We start from the raw sequence: 19,074 nt of genomic DNA, 5'->3' as shown, positions 1-19,074 counted from the left end.
CATTTCCAATAAAATATGTGCAATAAGAGAGGTATTCACTAGGCAAAACAGAGATACAAATTAAGGATTGATCAACTTTCCTTTATCTAGGGGTTGCAAAAAATGAATAAATATCCTCAAGGATGTTATAGATAGGAGAAACGCTACCAGCAAAAGGAGAAAGGCATCATATAACCTGGCACCTATAGGAAGTTATACATGAGTCCAATATAGTTGGGCTAGAACGGTAATGAACGTAAGGAAGGGTTGAGATTCTTCCTTATTTGAGACTGAGATTAAGAAAACAGTATGGACATAGAAGACTGTAGCTGTTGTTCTGACAACAGAAGGAAACCACAAAAGATGATTTCCTCCCAAACACTTCCTTTATTACCCCAAACCTACTCTTATTAAACACAAAGGAAAACATTTTGCCTGTTTTTTGTGCAACTGTCTGAAAGCTCAGTGCTCAACATCCAAGGTTTAAAACCTACTTATTAATACAAACAACACATTTAACAATGTGATGGCTTTCATTTTGTAAGTGGAAGTATCAGAAAGCCAGTACAATAAGTACGACAATAATTTCTTCATAAAATTGCCTTGAAAAGCTAACTTACATGTAAAACTATGTCTTTTTAACATTCACCTAAAACATCTTTCAGCCTGTCAGTTTACACTTCTAATACCTACCATCTCACGAAAATAATTTTGTTGTTTTGAATTTAGCCTAACTTTTTAAATGTAACTAAACATAATTGTTACTTTGAAGTCACTGGTTTAATTATAATGGAAGAAGGGGAATTTTTGTAAAACACATGCATCTTGGGCGCCTGGGTATCTCAGTTGTTAAGCGTCTGCCTTTGGCTCAAGTCATGACCCCAGGGTCCTGGGATCGAGCCCCGCATCAGGCTCCCTTCTCAGTGGGAAGCCTGCTTCTCCCTCTCCTGCTCCCCCTGCTTGTGTTCTGGCTCTCACTGTCTCTCTCTCTCTCTCTCTCTGTCAAATAAATAAATAAAATCTTGGGGCACCTGGGGGGCTCAGTCGTTAAGCGTCTGCCTTCGGCTCAGGTCATGATCCTAGGGTCCTGGGATCGAGCCCCGCATCGGGCTCCCTGCTCTGCGGGAAGCCTGCTTCTCCCTCTCCCTCTCCCCCTACTTGTGTTCCCTCTCTCACTGTCTCTCTGTCAAAGAAATAAATATAAATAAATAAATAAATAAATAAATAAATAAATAAATAAATAAAATCTTTAAAAAAAAATAAAACGTATGCATCTTACTCTCCTATGAAAAAGGAATACACCCAGTTTTGACAATCTAATAAATGTCTTTGATAGACTTTCATCCAAAGTATGAATTCAATACTATAAAAGTAATATTTTTGGCAATACTTCCTCTTGGTGTGCTAAGATTGTACATACATTTCCTTTCTTTTGAGATTTTAATTTGTTTAGATTTCTGCCATGCTTGTTCCATTTCCTTAAAATAATACCGAAATCATATACATTATAGACCTACATGTATAGAACCACATGTATAAAAATATAAGGTGGGATTATAGAGTAATATGACTTATTTTCTTGTGTGACAAGAAAAGAAAGGAAAAACAGGGTTTTGAAGTTTAAATAGCAACCAACTGAAGTTTATAAAGCTCTCAGCACAAAGGAAAGCCGACTTACTTTCTCTTTTTTTTTCCAAAATACCCCTTGGATTTCTAGATGGCATCCCATTAAACACCACTAAGCTTTGTCAAAATACAGGATCTTCAAGTGTACCTCAAAATAATAAAAAGATGTACGGTCGTTGCAGGTTGTCTAATAAATGCATAGAACATTGTTCCCTTCAGATTTACACTGAAGAAAGAAAATTTCTTATACGTATGAAAAAGAAATGCAAGAGGAAAAATTTTTTCTTTAATATTTTCATGGAAATCCCAATGAATCTCATAGGGGACAGGCAAAAGTACAAACAAGGATATGTTAATAAATGCGCCCCCCTCCCAGGGTGTTTTATTTTGTTCTAAGAGGGGGAATCTTACGGCATTTTCTTTTCCTAAGTGGAAAAACATTATTTAAAAGAAGCTAAAACAAAAAGCATGGTCAATAAATGAAGCGTTCAAAGATTTTCACGAAGTGGTTTGAAAATAAATGCTATTATGTTAAAAGACTTCCAACAAATCTGACCACATAAAAAAAGTAAAACAACAAATCTACAATAGGTACAAATTATATACATTTATTTTTTTAATAATTTTAAATAACACTCTTGTATAAATTCTTTTCATATATTCAAATCATACACAAATTTAGAAATGCATCATGAAGCCTAGTACAGCGTATGTAGGAGACACGTTTTTTTTAAAAATTTGTGTTAGAATTTTAGTGACATACAGACGAGTTCAATGTTTCAGAAACATTCCCTAATCACTCGGGCTGACAGGTAATGCAGGACAGAGTGCTTGTGCCTAGCGTGAGAACTCAGCTGCAGATCCTTCGGCTCTGGACTACCGTGGCTCACGTCGTCACCCCGGCTGCAGTGATTGCATATGCAGAAGTAACACGTAAGGGAGGCTCCTGTCTGCCTTGGAAAAAACATCATTCAACCACTTCCATTTTAATGATCCATAACCTTCAGTCCATTTGACGTTTTTGACGTCTTGAACCGGTGTGTTCTCCCCGCTTTTTCCCTCGGCATAGTCACTGGCTCAGGGTTAAAGAGGAAAATCGCCACTAACCTTCTGTCACTCCCCTGCACACACCAAACTCCTGTTAGTTCCCAAACCCCATACTGTCCAAGAAGATCATAATGGATCATAAGGCCAGAAATGCTTTCCTTGCTCTAACAGGTTACACTGGGTCGCTTTTTACTTCTCTGAACTTTTTGTTGGAGAGCTTTCCTTGAGATGCATATATCTTGAACTCCTATCCACATACCTCAAAGTATAAGAACCAGGGAATGTTAATTACAAGTGCTGTTACGTTCACCGTGTGTCCTACAAAAAACAGAGGACCACGGTGAGTGATCTAATAACCCCGTCCCAACTGAGGCTCTTAGGAACACGTACTATTGCTTTAGCTCTCTGCTTCCAAAACAGCACGAGAAGGGCTAAATGTCCGGAAGGCACTCGCTGACCAAAATGAACTAGCAGGGCAGTGAGTATTGCTTTAATGACCAATTTTCTGGGGGACGTTAGGGCTAGAGAACAGCCTTATAATCTGACACTGTACAAATCCTCTCCCCCCAGATCTCTCTCCTCCCATCCCACATCTGCTCTGTTCTCTCTTAAAATGCAGGTACCCCTCAGAGTAGTAACACATCAAATCCATAGGACCTTAGTACAAGTGAGCTTTAGTTTTTATTACCATTTTTCCCTATACCTGGAGAAATTCCATTAATAAGAGACATCTGGGAGCTTGACAGTGCAGGGAAGGAGGGGAAAATAAGGGAGGACAGACATAGTTAACAACAGTACCTACGGTATCTGTCAGAAATGCATCAGGGCTTATGAAAATGAATGAATGAAGATACAATTATCACTTAATAGCAGTATCATTTATCAATAAGATTCACACTAGCCTTATTTGAAAATAAACACATTTCTAATCCTTATTTAAAAATTCTTCCCATATTATCTTTCTAAAGGACTGATGGGATCCCAGTGCTGAATGCCATGGTTCATAGGGATCCTGCCTTCAGAGGAATGAATATTGTGTAATGCATATTCCCTCTAGTTTCCTAGTCTGATTTTGCTGGTAGATCACTTCATGATTGATTTAAATTCTAGAGCAAAATTACTTCCCCCAGCAAAAAGCAGGGGGCACTAAAGAATATTGTTGAAAAAAAATTCTAAGACCTTAATTTTTTTTTCCACTGGGAAGAATTAAGAACATGACCTAAGAGTTGTTAATCAGTACTTAGAGGTTAACGTTTCTTGTGATTCAATGTTTGCAATATCTCTTAAGGTCTGTTTCAAAAAATCTCTATTATAGCCAGAATCTGGATGATTTGGCTTTGGCTCTTAGACCCTGACAAACACTCATGCTTTCTCTATTGAGTTAACTTCTACTTAACGAATGTTTCTTCTTCACCACCTTCAATCCATCACGTTGAGGGGATGGCAATCTGGGAGAAAGGCAGGTGTGTCAGTTTGCACACTTCCTTGGAACTGTGCAGTGTTCGGTCTGTACATGCAAAGGCAGCAGCTGTGGGGAAAGCACATTTTCCCTCCCCGCTTGGGAGGATTCGTTCCCTTTAATGAAGCACAAACTGGTGGTTTTGTTTTATCACCAATACTAGCTTCAGATAGTAATCCTCCTGTGTCCTTTCCACAAACTCCTTCCCAGCTGTATGGTCCTGGACCATACCTTGTATTTACAGAAGTTAGAAACAGTCCCAGACAGGACTCTTCCTCCCAGCCTTCTTGGTCTGGGGCTAGGCAGTTTCTGCATTAGCATATAGTTGAGAGAACATGTGCTTCAATTTGGAGGCCTGATTCCAAGCCTAATAATGACATATTGTAGAGCCTTGAACAAGACATTTAACCTCATCTGTAAAATGGGGACAATAATTACTTCCTCAGGGGGCTATGATGAGGAACAGAGGACACATATATGGAAAGATGCTTTGTGAACTGCAAAGGGCTATAGCCATAGTCACTGATTTTAGTATAATGTAATGCCACGTAACCTCTACCCTCATGAGCAACGGCCAAATATTCGGAGCACCTCAGGTTATCAGAAGTAGATATTTGTCTGTCCATCCTCCAGAACATCATCTCTAAAACCTGAGAAAACTGAGGGGTCTCCTACAGAGGGATGACCAAATTCCAGGTTTTTCTTGGGGGAAGTTAGGCAAGGCTGTCAACTTGGATATCCTAGGTCTGATCTAATAAATCCTTGCTTTTTTTTTCTAACCACTTGACAGTTTGCCCTTCTTCCTAATAAATACCTATATTTGACTTCTGGCTGCTTTTCCTGGCTTGCTTAACCCACAGTCTGTCAATATCATAACAGATGAGAGCAACAGTGTGTGGCCTCTAGGGAAAAGCTGTGTCTAAAAGCAAGGACTAACTGTACCCACCCACCTCCAGAGCCACCCTCTAACCGGACAAGAAGACAGCAGAACTGTATCTCTGCAGGAAGGTGGTATACACCTCGTGGAGTCTGGATGATAAGCTATGTTCAAAGGTATTTTTTTGGAGGGGGATGGAGGAAGAATATAAATATTTCACAGGCATGAAAACAGGGGATCCCAAGCGATACGATGGCTTTTCTTTTGGAACTAAAATATTTCTAATTCCTTTGGAAGACTATCTTCTACATTTAGAGACATTTTTTTTTCATGAGGATACGTTCTACATTAATCTATGTAAAATATGTAGACTGGCTAACATCTAATCGGGGGAGTGCTTTGGAGAGCGCAGCCTCTATCCCAGCTTAACAATCAATTGCTTAAAAATCTATTGCTTGAATCTATAGTAAGTCAGAGAACATATAACTCTACTTTGAGACTGAGAAAGGGAAAGAAAGGTTAGAAACATTCAACCTCTTATAAATTTCAACAGTGTCCAAAGAGGGACTAAAAATGACGGATGGTCACCAGAGTCCCAGCTCTAGCAATACTGCCATCTATGTTACTCTATTTTAACCAATCCCCATATTTTCTTTTTACAACACCATTAACTGCTGTACAAATAAATTCTAGATGATAAAATATGACATGATTTTTTTTACAAATAGATACAAATACAATGTTGACCAGATATGCTACATTAACTATATACACCTTATTTCTCTAGAGGCAGGAAGAGACCTTATTTTTAGACAATGTACCATTTACACTGAGACCCTAAGGAGGACCATCAGCTTCCTGCTCCCAGATGTTGCCTTCCTCTTTCTACCATTAGAAGCTTATTCTGTGCTTTGATCCTATCATTGAGCAAGAACTTGGGAAGGAAAAATCAAGCTTTTCTAAAGATCTTCTTGAGACTTTTCTGCCCCTTTTTAAAAACAGTCGAGATTGTTTATTGTGATACAGCCCAGACATTAAGCTTTCTTCGGTGATGCCTTTTAGCACAGTAAAAGGAATATCATCCCTGACTCTCCTTTTAAACAAGGTGTCTCAGGAATGAAGATGAAAAGTCTTCCAGCAGTCCCTCCCCCTCCACTTCCATCTCGTTTCCGCTGGTTTGGTGAACACTTCCCCAGGAGTCTGTTCGGAGGTCAGAGTAGATGTGGGCTGCACTACAGGGTTCAGCCTTTCTATACTCCCATGTAGTTTGGTACAAAAATATACTTTACCACAAGTCCTTATTGACAGCGACTGCTTCAGATCTTCATGGGGGAAACTAAGAGTAATGGGCTAAGTGCATTACAAATTTGTACCTAAAAATTTCAGATGCACTCTATGCCTTTGCGTTCTCAGCAAACTCTACCCAGGCCTCATCTGGCCCAGGAGCTGATGTGGTCTTAGTGAGCACTGTGGTCTAACAATCCAGACAACGGTTCTAGCTCCTTAGGCTTTGTAGTTATGTATGGGTGTCGTCAGGGTCAGTTGCCCATTGGGAGCTACTTCATTACCATCATCTTCCAAGAGTCCTGACACATCTGCATTGGGAATGCTGTCATGGTAGCTGCTGAAACTGATATTGTCTTCTTTCAGCTCGATGGTCCAAAAGGGGGCATTGAGTTTCCGGTTTTGGTACTCCCGGTACATATAGACAGCCCCCACAAATCCCATCAGCAGCACCACCACAATGATGATGACTGTCAAAATGATGATGTTAAACTGGGTCCATGAAACATCAGCTAATGCTGATGTGCTGTTTTCAGCAGAGCTTACTGAAAAGATAGTCTGCAGGATTGTGGGGGTAAATGTACTATTTATAACAGGGGTGGGCACTGATGTGGTCAAAGAGGCATTGGAAACCAAAATGGTAGAACCTTCAGGTGTTGGAACAATAACTTCTGAAAATAAAAACAGAGAATGAAATGTAAAAGACAAAATTATCTAGTTTTAAGAAACAATAAAAGAAATACACATGGGAGTGGAAGTTGATATGGGATGTTGACATGATATTCTGCTTTAAGGTAATGCAAGTTAAAAATAATTTTTAAAGAAATATAGTGAAAAGAATCAAGGTCTAGAAAGCTAGATTATTACATCCATGGCTGTTCTCCAAAATGTATAATATTAAAATCTTTGGGAAAATTCTAATGTTGGAGTTTCCTATCCTTCTTGACTCTGGGATAGATTCATACCTCCTCCTGCAAAAGCAGTAAATATGTCACACTGAATCCTGAATCACTTGGTTAAAAGTGACAGGGATAAAAAGGCAATTATCTGAACTAAAATCAGTTCCACATGTCTGATGGCATTTCATAAGGGTGAAATTCTCTTCAAAGGAGGCAAAAACAGAATAAGGAAAATTGTATTTCTAGTTACTTCTGAAAAACACAATTTAAATGTCCAAAGTTGATGTCAGCCAAGAGAAAACACAGCCTTCCTTTAACCATATGTGTAGTAATTCTTCCTTTGTGTATATCATAGATGATTTCATAATTAAAGTGCTAATGCAGCACAGCTGAGTAGAGATACCAAACTGTGGGGCTATAGATAAGTAAGTGAATCTTGTTAACATGGAGGCTCCCCATCTGTAAAATGGGAATGATAATACGGACTTTGCAGAGTTTCTGGGGAGGGTTAGCTGAGATAGTGCGCAATGGAGCATTACCGCAGGTAATGTTCCCAGGGCTTGGCCCATCATAGGCACTCGATAAAATGGCTTCTGTTGTCATTCTAATTCGTCACCACAGTCAGACACATTAATCTATCCCCAAAAGAGGCATGTTTTACATTACTTAGTAACTAATAAGAAAAATCATCACGATCCTGTCAGCTAAGTATGGACGAAGCATGCCTCCAAACGGGAAAGGGAAGTTAGTGACAGGATCTCCAGGCTAGTGACAGGGTTCAGTGTCCGTCTTTTAGCCTCGATCACAACAGAATAAGGATATCAAGAAGATGGCAGAGGGACGACACTTGCCATAGACCATCAGCCCAGTATTCAGCATCTGTCAGAATATCAGAGTGGTTTCTAGAAGAGAATGGTCTCATCACTCTGTGACCCAATAAAGCCTGAGTATCTCTAACTCATCCTGAATTTCTAATCATTTATTTTTATCTAAACCTTTACCAACCTTTCCTGCAAGAAACATTTTGCCATATGAGTAACTTTTTCTTTTAAAAGTCAGAAGGAATATTACTACTCTTTCCTCCATCCCACATGGGAAAACTCTGGCCCGAAGTTAGGACAGATGCCACGGTGGACTCTTGTTTCTCAGCTGGAACTTCCAACCAGATTACAGGACCTACTTCCAACAACCTTTGCTGGTCACTGGAGTGATGAGAATATAGGAAGCAAAGGATAAAAGAAATCATAGGACTTTTAAATCATTAACATAAAAATGAAAATAGATGAAGAGAAAATGTGGGAAGCCTGCAATGACTTTGTCGTGGGCCTCAGATTTCTGGAGTTGACTCTGGAGCAGCAGGAGAGCAGCAGGAATAGAAGGAGATCCCTTTAGGCAAATATCTATCAAAATCTATTTCCAGAAAACTCCTCTGGTGGGATCAAAAGGTTTTATAAAGCTAAAGGTGGCTGTTCTGAACTTTTCACTGCTAGGCTTAGATATTAAATGTACCACCTTAGGTGAAGTGTTACCTTTCTTGATGCAATTTCCCTCGAGGTCTCGGGCAAAGCCTTCTAGGCAGTTCTCACACCAAAACCCAGTGGTGTTATGGAGGCAGCTGATGCATTCACCACTCTCGGGCTTGCAGATCTTTGGAGCTGTAATTGGGTCCACGTGGCCATGGCATTGGCACTTGGTGCAGATGCTGTCAGAATTGTAATAGCCGTTTTCACACGTGTTGCAGTTCCGGCCCGTGTAACCCTCTTTACACTGGACACACCTAGGTTCCAATTCACCCGATTCTAAAAGGGAGAAAACACAGAAGAGACTCAGTACAGCCTCAAGCTAAAGTGAAAAATGCAAGCCAACTACTAGTCCTCAAACCGGTTTTTAAACCCTCCCTGCGATCTCTTCTCCAACTTAAAGAGACTAATGATCTATACCTTATTTCTTAATTCTTAATTGTCCAGTTAATTGTAAAAATGATGGGGCCCTCCAGAGACTCTCTGCAGGTGGGAAACAAAAGAAATATGCTTACTCAAGGAATATGAGTAATTGTAATGACGAGGCACTCATAACTTTTTTATTTTATTGCTTCTTTAGTTGTGACAGACGGAATAAACAAGATTTTAACAAAAACTTCCTCATCTCTCCCTCGAGTCTCATTTCATATATGTATTTGGATTTGGTTGCAAATCTGTAGAAAGAAAAACCTTAACTCCCTTTCACCTACTCACTCCACTCTCCTCTTAGCCCAGAACTTCATTTATCAACACACTTGATATCAATTGATAGCTGATTGCCTGGTTTTTCCTCTCAAAATGAAGACTTAGAGGAAGTCCTTACCTATGACACAGCTGCCTGTCGACGTCACAGCTGAACAAGGGCAGCGAAGACATTCTTTCGTGGCACCAGGACTCTGATAAAATCCTTCTTTGCATTCTTCACAGTGATTCCCTTTGCTATTTTCCTGGCAGTTTAAACAAGTACCTAAAAGAAGCAAATTATTTTAAGAAGTTAAAGATTTACTCTGAAAGCACAATAACTTTAAACAAATCATACATGCAACCAAAAGACTTTACAAGTTCACCAGAAGAAGTGGTGTGAAAGGAATTAGAATTAATCTACCCCATTTTATCTCTACATTGGCCACATCTGTGAGGTCTGTGTCCCCTTCTATATTGTAAACTCTAGGGAAAGGCTGGGTACATGAGTAGAGTAGCAATAAGCCCAGGTTGATGGTTGACTACATACAGAAAGCAAGCCAACTATTTTCAAATTAAAAATAAAAACAATCTAAAGACCTACTTAAAAAAGAATAAATTATATACTATTTTCATAGTTGGGCTACTATAGTTAAAAAAGTGAACTAGACCTATATGTATGAACGTGCATAAATCTTGAAAACAATGTTGACTGAAAAAAAGCAAATTGCAGAATGATACAAAACAGATGGAGAGTACTTACTTATCTTGTAAAATTTTAAAAACCATCCTAAACAATACTAAGCAAATGGATACAGAATACACGAAGCAAATGGGTACATACATATGATATGCAGTAAAAATCAAATGTGGACTGAGGGGGCATAGGAAAATTTTATGCTCTGCTTATCTTTGTGGAGGGAAGAAGAAAAACGAGACTATGGAAAAAAAGAGAGGACTCCAACTGTATTTGAAATTTTCTATTTCAAATATACAACTGTATATAATATGTATAAATATTAGGCAAAATACCAAAACGTTAATATTTATTAATTCTATGTGTAGGTACATGAGTATGCATTATATTATTCTCCATACATTTTTATATTAAAAAAATTTGAGATCAAAGTAAAAACAATTAATTAATAGGAGCACCTGGCTGGCTCAGTCAGTAGAACATGTGACTCTTGATCTCTGGGTTGTGAATTTGAGCCCCATGTTGAGTGTAGTGATTACTAAAAAAATAAACAAGTAAAAACTTAAAAAAAACAATTAGAGAAATGAAAAGGAAGGAGGAGAGCAAAGCGATGTGTTTGTAGTACCGCCCGTGTGGTACTCTATTAGTAAAGATATCGTACAGGCACTGAAGCAGCATAGTGTCTAAAAACAGAAAATTAAAAAGTGCAGTGTAATTAACATCCCTTCTTTAAGGCGCCATAGAGACGCACAGGGACTCTTCGAACTGCTATTACAGGAATAAGTGAGAAAATGTGACAAAGAAACCTAAGACAATGAAATTTTACATGATAAGTGAAACACCATTCAATGCTGAAACTATTCATAAACAGTTGTATTTTATTTCTTTTCCTTATGAGTGAAATATTTGAGAAGAAGGGGAGAGAGACTGAGGCTGTTGAAATAAAATGTTCTGACAACTGGGGCAAACTTTGAAAAACCAAATAATGACAGTGTTATCAACACACATGGCACACCTCAATTTTTAAGTAATTACAACAGAATTCTCCCAAACTTCATGAACTGACGGGGAAAGACAGGTTCAAAAATTTATTACCCGAACACTTAACTTTGAACTAAATCAAACTCACATGAAAATGTCGCCTTCAATCATATAATTTTTTTAAAGATTTTATTTCTAAGTAATCTCTACACCCAACATGGGGCTTGAACTCATGATCCCAAGATCGAGAGTCGCACGCTCAACTGACTGAGCCAGCCAGGCGCCCCAATCATATAACTTTTTAAGGCCTGTTAGTGTTAATGATACTTTTCACATATATAACAAAGTAGTAGTATATCCTCATACAATCATAAACACATTAGGTACTGATATCTTTCCACATCTCTTTATATTCTGATGTCTCTTTAGCTATGTATCTTTGTGACAATAAAAATAGCTAAAAAATACATAGTAAGAAACCCAAACTGCGGATTTTGGCTCTACAAATAAGATAATCTTTTGTTTGTTGTTTGTTTGGGGGGGGCGGGGGAGAGGGAGAGAGAGAATCTTAAGCAGGCTCCATGCCCAGCAAGGAGCCTAATGCAGGGCTCGGTCTCACAACCCTGAGATCATGACCTGAGCCAAAATCAAGAGTTGGACACTTAACTGACTGAGCCACCCAGGGGCCCCAACAAATAAGATAATCTTAAATGTTAAAGTGTTCTGCAGTGTGTAAAAATCAAAACCTGCATTATGTGTAAAATCTGGCCACGGGAACGCCCCCTATTAAAAATGTGCAGTGGAAATAATTTTTAAGAAAACAAGTTCTGATTAAGTCCTGAACTTTCAAAATACCTCAAAAATGTTAATAGTCCTCTAAGAGAATAAGGATGTTCGGGGAAAGATGTGTTCCAAGAACATGCCATTTGCATGTGACTAATGTGGCAAGAACAGGTCATATTGCTATTCTTATTTAAAAATGATAAATATATATACTGCCAATATTGTGCTTCTACAATGCTATTGGGCTTACATGCTTATTGTTTGGGGGCTTTTTACTATTTTAGATAAACTATCAAGCCTTGGTGCTTATCACAATATCATTCCGTTCTCTTAAACCATTTATATTAGAATATAAATTTTTCTAAGAAATTATAAAATTTATAACAATTAAACACTTTTTTCCAGAAGAATTTATTTCCATTTGTTTTATGCCATACCCTACAATGAGAAGTCAATGAGAAAAAAATAACCCTGTGTGGTAAATATGTTGTCTCAAAAGGAAAGATGAAAACAACTCTAATAATAAGACTCATTACTCTACACTGCTTCAAAAATAGCACGCACCTGGAACACAGCTACTGAGAAAGAAAACTCATAAATTACAGACAGACAGACATAAATACAGCAGAGTGCTCACAGTAGCTGTGAGGGTAACAGTCCTTCTGGTTTCTCCCCTCTACTCTTCACGTGTCTCTGGTATGCTTGTATCCTTTTTTTTATTGTCTTGATTTTTTTCCTCATTACAAAGCTAATACATTATAAACTCTATTGCATGTGTATTATAAAAATATTTTAAGAACTCAAGCAAGTTTAAAACATTTCATGAGAAACTTGGAGGAAATGTTTTTATAATAACAATAAAGATCATAACCTTTCAAATCCACATCCAGTAGGAACTGATGGTGTGGATTTACCTTTCTAACAGCTTATAGCTCCTCTCCAGGAGGCAAGAGAGCATAAGAAAACTGGTACACTGTTTAATGTCAGATCTGAGTCCCACTCCCAGCGGATCACTTACCAGTGATGGGACCTTTGGGAAATAACTTCTCTGGCTCTCACTTTTCTAATCTGTAAAGTGCAATAATTCTTGGGCTAATAATTTAATGTAACATGAATATTTCAAAGGGTGAAAAACTATTCCATAAGACAAATGTTTTCTCTTTATGTTTTAATTTCCTCATCTATAAATTAAAAAAGCTGCACTACATGAAATCTAAATTCCCATTAAAATCTAAAAGTTGAGGGTCTCTCTTTTATGATAAAAGGTATGTATAAATTAGCTGAAGTTTAACTTTATTATACTCTGCCTGGAACCTCCCAAAATACAATACTGTCTTAAAATTCACATTCTCTTTGCTGAAAGATGGCCAAAGGAGCGGATTACCAATTGGAAAAAAAAAAAAGGAATGAGTGTTTCCTGAAGATGACCTCATCATGCTCGCTGGCTAGGCAGCAAACTAATCTGGTAGGGGTAACCAAGAAAGCAACCAGTCAAAGAAAAGAATGCCGGGCTCCTTTCCAACCAAATTCAATGACAACGCTTTGAAAACATAAATCGCCACCTGTAAAAAGCCTTGTCCTTATTTATTTTGCCATTTCATAGTTTATATATAAACCTGTCAGAAATACAGCAATGTGCTTTGTTGTGGGAAGAAATGCCCGATCCTCCCTACAGGGCAGAAGGCAAACTTTAACCTGTCAAAAAGAAAGAAAGCCAAGCCTAAGTGAACAAGGGAGAGTAACAGAAGATAAGGTCAGAAAGGCAGGGGCCACAAAATGTAAAGTCATGCAGGCTATAGAAAGAAGTCTGAATTTTATTCCAAGAGGGATAGGAAGCCATCCGGGGGTTTAAGCATGGGAATGACATGATGTGGTTTTACATTTTAAAAAGATCACTCTGATTGTTCCTTGGAGACTGGACTGTGGTGGGGTGGGCTCTGGGGTGAGAGGACAAGAGAGGAGGTAAGAGGAGATGAGAGAGTGTCACAGTAGTTCAGAGAGATGATGGGCTTGGACAAGGATGACAGTAACAAAGGTCATAAACAGTGGTCAAATTCATGGTGTATTTTGAATGCTGTGCTGATAGAACTTGCTGATGGACTGGCTATTTGCAGTGAGGAAAAGAAAGGAACCAAATATGACTCCTAGGCATTTGGACTGAGCAACTGGCTGAACGGTGTCAGTCAACAAAATGAAGGACACTAGGAGTAAGGCAGGCTTGGCTTACATGGTAGAGCTCTTTTGGATGTCTTAGGGTTCTGATGCCAGTTGAGGCATTCAGGCGAAGATGTCCAATGGACTTTAGATCTTTGAGTGTGAGGATCAAGGGAGAAATGTAAATCTGGTAGTCAGTACAGACATAGATGACATTTTAAATTAAACCCGGTTGACTGAATGAGATCACTTAGCGGACAGTACAAATGAAGAAGACAAACATGTAAGATTTATTTATTTTAGAAAGAGACAGAGAGCATGCACACGGTGGGGGGAGGTGCAGAGGGAGAGGGAAAGAATCCTCAAACAGATTCCCCACTGAGTGTGGAGCATGACACAGGGCTCGATCCCAGGATCTTAAAATCATAACCTGAGCTGAAACCAAGAGTGTGACGCTTAACCAACCGAGCCACCCAGGCGCCCCAAGAGAAGCAAAAATAAATAAATCTTCTAAAAAAAAAAAAAGAAGTACACCATGTGAACATAAAGTTCTAGTTTGAAAAAATAAGTCTCCCCACCTCCATTTTAAAGTAAATATATACTCAATAAAGAAAATCTAGAAAATATGGGAAAGTAGAAGAAAAAAAATTACCATAAGAAATCTGTCATTAAGATTTTGAATACTTTCCCTTGAAAACTTTCCTTATGTATATAAGTTTAAGTTTTGCTTTTCAAATAGTCTAAATATATGGCCATGTCATTTCACGCCCTGCTTTTTTCACTCTCTTACGTTGTTATATATACCACTCTTTAAAAAATTTTAATGACAGCTTAATAGTTGCCATTTATTGATTACACATAATGAGCCAGGCACTGTATTAAAGGCTTTATAAATATATTGCACTGAATCATCACAACAACCTATTAGACGGTTACTGTTATTATCTGCATTTCTAGGTGAAGAAATAGGCTACGTAATTTGGCCAAAGTCAAGTCAAGATTGCACTTGCCATGCTCTTAACCACATACTACGTAGGTAACATAATTGGCTTCATTCTCTGTGGATAGAAATAGGGTTGTCTAATTTTTTAGAATCATAACTACCACTTTAGTAAGCCTCTTTGAACACAAAGCTTTTTATGAATTTAGAATTATTTCCTCAGAATAGATTTCTGGAAACAGAATTACTGGATCAAGGAGGTATTCTGAAGACTCCAATACACATTGTGAAACTGTTTTCCAAAATGTTTTTCCCCAATATATTTTATCACAAAAAGGTTACTTTAAAATCTGTTTCATCTAAAACACAGAGTCTAGAAAAAGACTTACAGAAACGGGAAATGTAGAGACGTGAAAACATAGTAAGTGGCCACCAGAGGGCAGCCGTATCACAGTGCTGTTGAAAAAAAATCTGAGACAAAAGGAAAGGCTGATTATATATTAAGCTTGCAGGTTTCGATTAAGTACTTGCATCCCTTCATGTTGAATTCTACTTTTATTATATTTCCAAACAGAGAAACCATCTATTCCTCTTATTCCTAGCTGCTTTTAGAAATCATAACCATGGAAAGGCTATCTTTTGCCTTAAATTATTTTGAGCAAGGACAGGTTGGGATTTACTTGACGATAAAGACATCTACTTCATTGCTGCAAGGAAAACTAGCAGTGAGAACCAGCAGTGTAGACTGCTTTCTTACTGTACAAGACCTGGGGAGAAATGTAAATCAACTCAGTATGATGAAGCATTCCTGTCCTTAACCAGGATTGAAATTTATCTTTCCTCTGTGTGTTTTTTCATTCATTTGTTCATTTACCTAACAGACATTTAGTGAGTACTGACTGCATGCCAGTCTCCGTACTAGAGATTGTGTACAATGATGAACAAAACTGATATTGCCCCTGCCCTCATGGAACTTACAATATAGTTAGTAAGCCACACATGACTCATAATCATAAATAAACACATAATTATAAACTACGGTAGGTACTGTGACAAAAAAATACAAGTGCATATGACAGTGCATAATTGGGAATTGTCATTCAGCCTGGAGTATCAGGAACTGCTTTCCAATGTAGTAAACTTTAATTGAAGGCCTGAAGGAAAAATAATGATTTAATAAGGTAAAGGGGCTAGCGGTGGGATAGTGGATATTAGAAAGACCATTCTAGGCAGAGGAAAGATCATGTATGTAAACCTTAGGACAAGGAAAGATAGCTTGTTTTACGGATAGAAGCCAGTATCACTGGATCACAGGCAGTAGAAAAAAAAAATAGCACAAGAGAGAACCAGTAAGTAGCCAGGGACCAGATCACATAACAGAAAAAATTAACAAGATTTCTCCTAAATCAATTTTTTTCACCATGGACTAGAGGAGTAAAACGAAGAATTTCAAATACTTTCCAGGGTATTTTCAAGTACTCTGCTACCCTGCTCTCATAAAAACACTTGTACTTGTCAGACTAGTTTGTCCTGACTTTTCTGTTGGGGAAAAAAGATTTCCAAGGAAGGATTTCTAATCCTTACATTTAGGAAAACTGACCATCGGAAGAGTTCCTTGTCTTTAGCTTCTAATAGTTTGTCTCGATATGGTCTTTGTTTTATACTGCCTGGGGTTTGCTGAGATTTTGGAATCGGTGGGCTGATGTCTTTCACCAGTTTGGAAAATTCTTGGCCATTATCTCTTCAAATTTTGCTTCTGCCCCAATCTCTCTCTCCTTTCTTTCTGAGACTCCAACTACATTTATGTTAGTCTTTTGGGCTGTGTCCTACATGTCTTTCCTGCTCTGTTCTTTCCATTGCATTTTTTCCCCTCTGTGCTTCAGTTGGATATTTTTAACTGAGCTGTATTCAAGTCTACTCATCTTATCTTCACTGTGAATAATCTTTTGTGAAACCCATGCAATGAGTTATTCATTTCAGATGCTATATTTTTCAGTCCTAGACTGACCTTTTGGTTTTTTACAGATTCCAATTTTCTTGAAATTTGCCTTTTTACCTATTTTCTGGGTTTTCCTCTATTTCCTTAAAGCATGAATTTTAGTTATTTTAAAGGCATCGTTTGCTAACTCTAACATCTGGATCATCTCTGGGTCTGCTTCCATTGTTTCTTTTTTCCCTTTATTACTGGTCACATTTGCCCTCCTCAGCATTGTCTAGTATTTTTGATTGTATGCCAGATGCAGTGTATAAAAGAACCACAGGTGACTCCTCTTTTCTCTGTTAGGCAGATATAATGAGAGAATTGCCTCAATCCAATTCAAAATTGAGATGGGTTGGCGATGGACTGCAATTTTAGTATGAGTCAGTTCACCTATGGTTCATCACTATTTCCTGGTCATGGCCCTCTAATGCTTTTGATTAAGAACCTAGTATCCCTGAGTCTCCTCAGCCCTGAAAGACTACAACAGACTCAGTACTGCCCTTTGGTGGTTTCAGCCCAGGTCCCACTCCACACACTTCAGAACCTGGCAATGTCTTGAGAGAGAGATGGTGGGATATGGTAGCAGAGCCCCTTTCAAAAGGGATTTTATCTCCTAAGCACCACAAGACTGAGAGACTTCTTTATACCTACTGGGCCAGCCTTTCATCTCTTACACAATCAGCTAATGTCCTGTGAGAAAACTGGCCTTGTGTTTAGGGCTCTTCTAGTTTCCAATCCATCATACAAGTCCCAAACAACTGCCAAAAACTCTTCTTGTATCTCTTTCCTCAAGAAGAATTCCTTTGCTTGGGCTAAATCTGCTCCTTAGCCTATGACCAGAATCAGCAAATGTCCCCTGGAAATAAAATGGTTGATGATCATCCACTTACTTAGGAAGAGTTCTACCCTTTCTGGAATTTTAGTTCATATAGTCTTCTTTGCTTCCATAGTTCTCCAACCAAGATGATTTTTGAAATTTATGAAAAGAATAAAAGACTAATTACATGACAAAGTTAAGGAAAGCGTGTACCTGTGAGGGCATCACAACTGGCAGACCGATTATTACATCGGCAGGGCAAGCAGCCACTCTTACTAAAGTCATAATATCCATCTTGGCATCGATCACATGTAGAGCCGGTGACACCCACTTTGCACTGGCATTTCCCAGAACTGCAAATAAAAGCAAAGACAATGAACAAAAGTAAATGAGTTTGAAAGTTTTGTTGCCTAACATCCCATCATAGATGATCTTAATGTAGAAATAGTTTCAACTAGATTCTAATCACTAGAATTATTGTGATTATTTTTTGAATTGTAAGTTTAACAACTTCATGACTATAAACATTCAATTGACATACGAACACTAATCATTTGTGACAATTTAATCCTCTGCACTTAGGTAGTTTAAAATTATTGATAATGGAGCCATGGAGAACATAAGTCCCCAGTGCTTAGAAATCTTTGTTTACTAAGCAGTGGGGCATAGAACTGGTACCACTGCTATATCTCATTCCTGGATCATTCCACAGTTCCATCAGCATCCACCCTGCCCAATATGGAGAAGAGAAGAAACTCCACCTAGTCTTCATCCAACCTAGCTTCTGGCTGAAGAATATGAAGATGAAGATCTTAATGAATGTGTCAATTAATATCCATTTAGATGCTGAAAATGATATAATTTTCTACTTTAGGTCCAGGCTATATTAAAATCATACTTCTGGTAATTAAACTGGAATTCACAATTAAGTAAATATGACTATAAGGGGGACCTCTATTGCTTTCTGGATTAAATCCATATAAAACTCTAGATTGTCAACCCAAAAAGAAGTCTAAAATCTAAAGTAAGAAAAATCGGGGTGCCTGGCTGGCTCAGTCAGTAGAGCATGTGACTCTGATCTTGGGGTTGTAGGTTCGAGCCCATGTTGGGTATAGGGATTACTTAAAAGTAAAATCTTTAGGGGCGCTTGGGTGGCTCAGTCGTTAAGTGTCTGCCTTCAGCTCAGGTGGTGATCCCAGGGTCCTGGGATCGAGCCCTGCATTGGGCTCCCTGCTCAGCGGGAGGCCTGCTTCTCCCTCTCCCACTCCCCCTGCTTGTGTTCCATCTCTCTCTGATAAATAAAATCTTTAAAAAAAATAAAATAAAATCTTTAAAAACAAAGAAAGAAA

The 19,074-nt window shown here is 38.3% G+C and overlaps 1 protein-coding gene across 1 annotated transcript in view; it reads right to left on the bottom strand.

The window, feature by feature from the left end:
• Nucleotides 1-2,197: 2,197 nt before the first annotated feature.
• Nucleotides 2,198-19,074, bottom strand: part of MEGF9 (multiple EGF like domains 9) — an 83,195-nt gene continuing 66,318 nt past the window's right edge. Inside the window, exons 3-6 of the mRNA XM_027616244.2 lie at nucleotides 17,939-18,078; nucleotides 9,515-9,658; nucleotides 8,701-8,970; nucleotides 2,198-6,943 (exon numbers count right to left, since the gene is read on the bottom strand). Of these exons, the coding sequence (XP_027472045.1) occupies nucleotides 6,492-6,943; nucleotides 8,701-8,970; nucleotides 9,515-9,658; nucleotides 17,939-18,078 (1,006 nt within the window). The 3' untranslated portion in view covers nucleotides 2,198-6,491. The remainder of the gene's footprint in view (nucleotides 6,944-8,700; nucleotides 8,971-9,514; nucleotides 9,659-17,938; nucleotides 18,079-19,074) is intronic.

Source organism: Zalophus californianus, chromosome 13 (assembly GCF_009762305.2).
Source record: "Zalophus californianus isolate mZalCal1 chromosome 13, mZalCal1.pri.v2, whole genome shotgun sequence".
Lineage (NCBI taxonomy): Eukaryota > Metazoa > Chordata > Mammalia > Carnivora > Otariidae > Zalophus > Zalophus californianus.
Note: the sequence above shows the minus strand (reverse complement) of the source record. Positions and strands in the feature narration are given on the sequence as shown.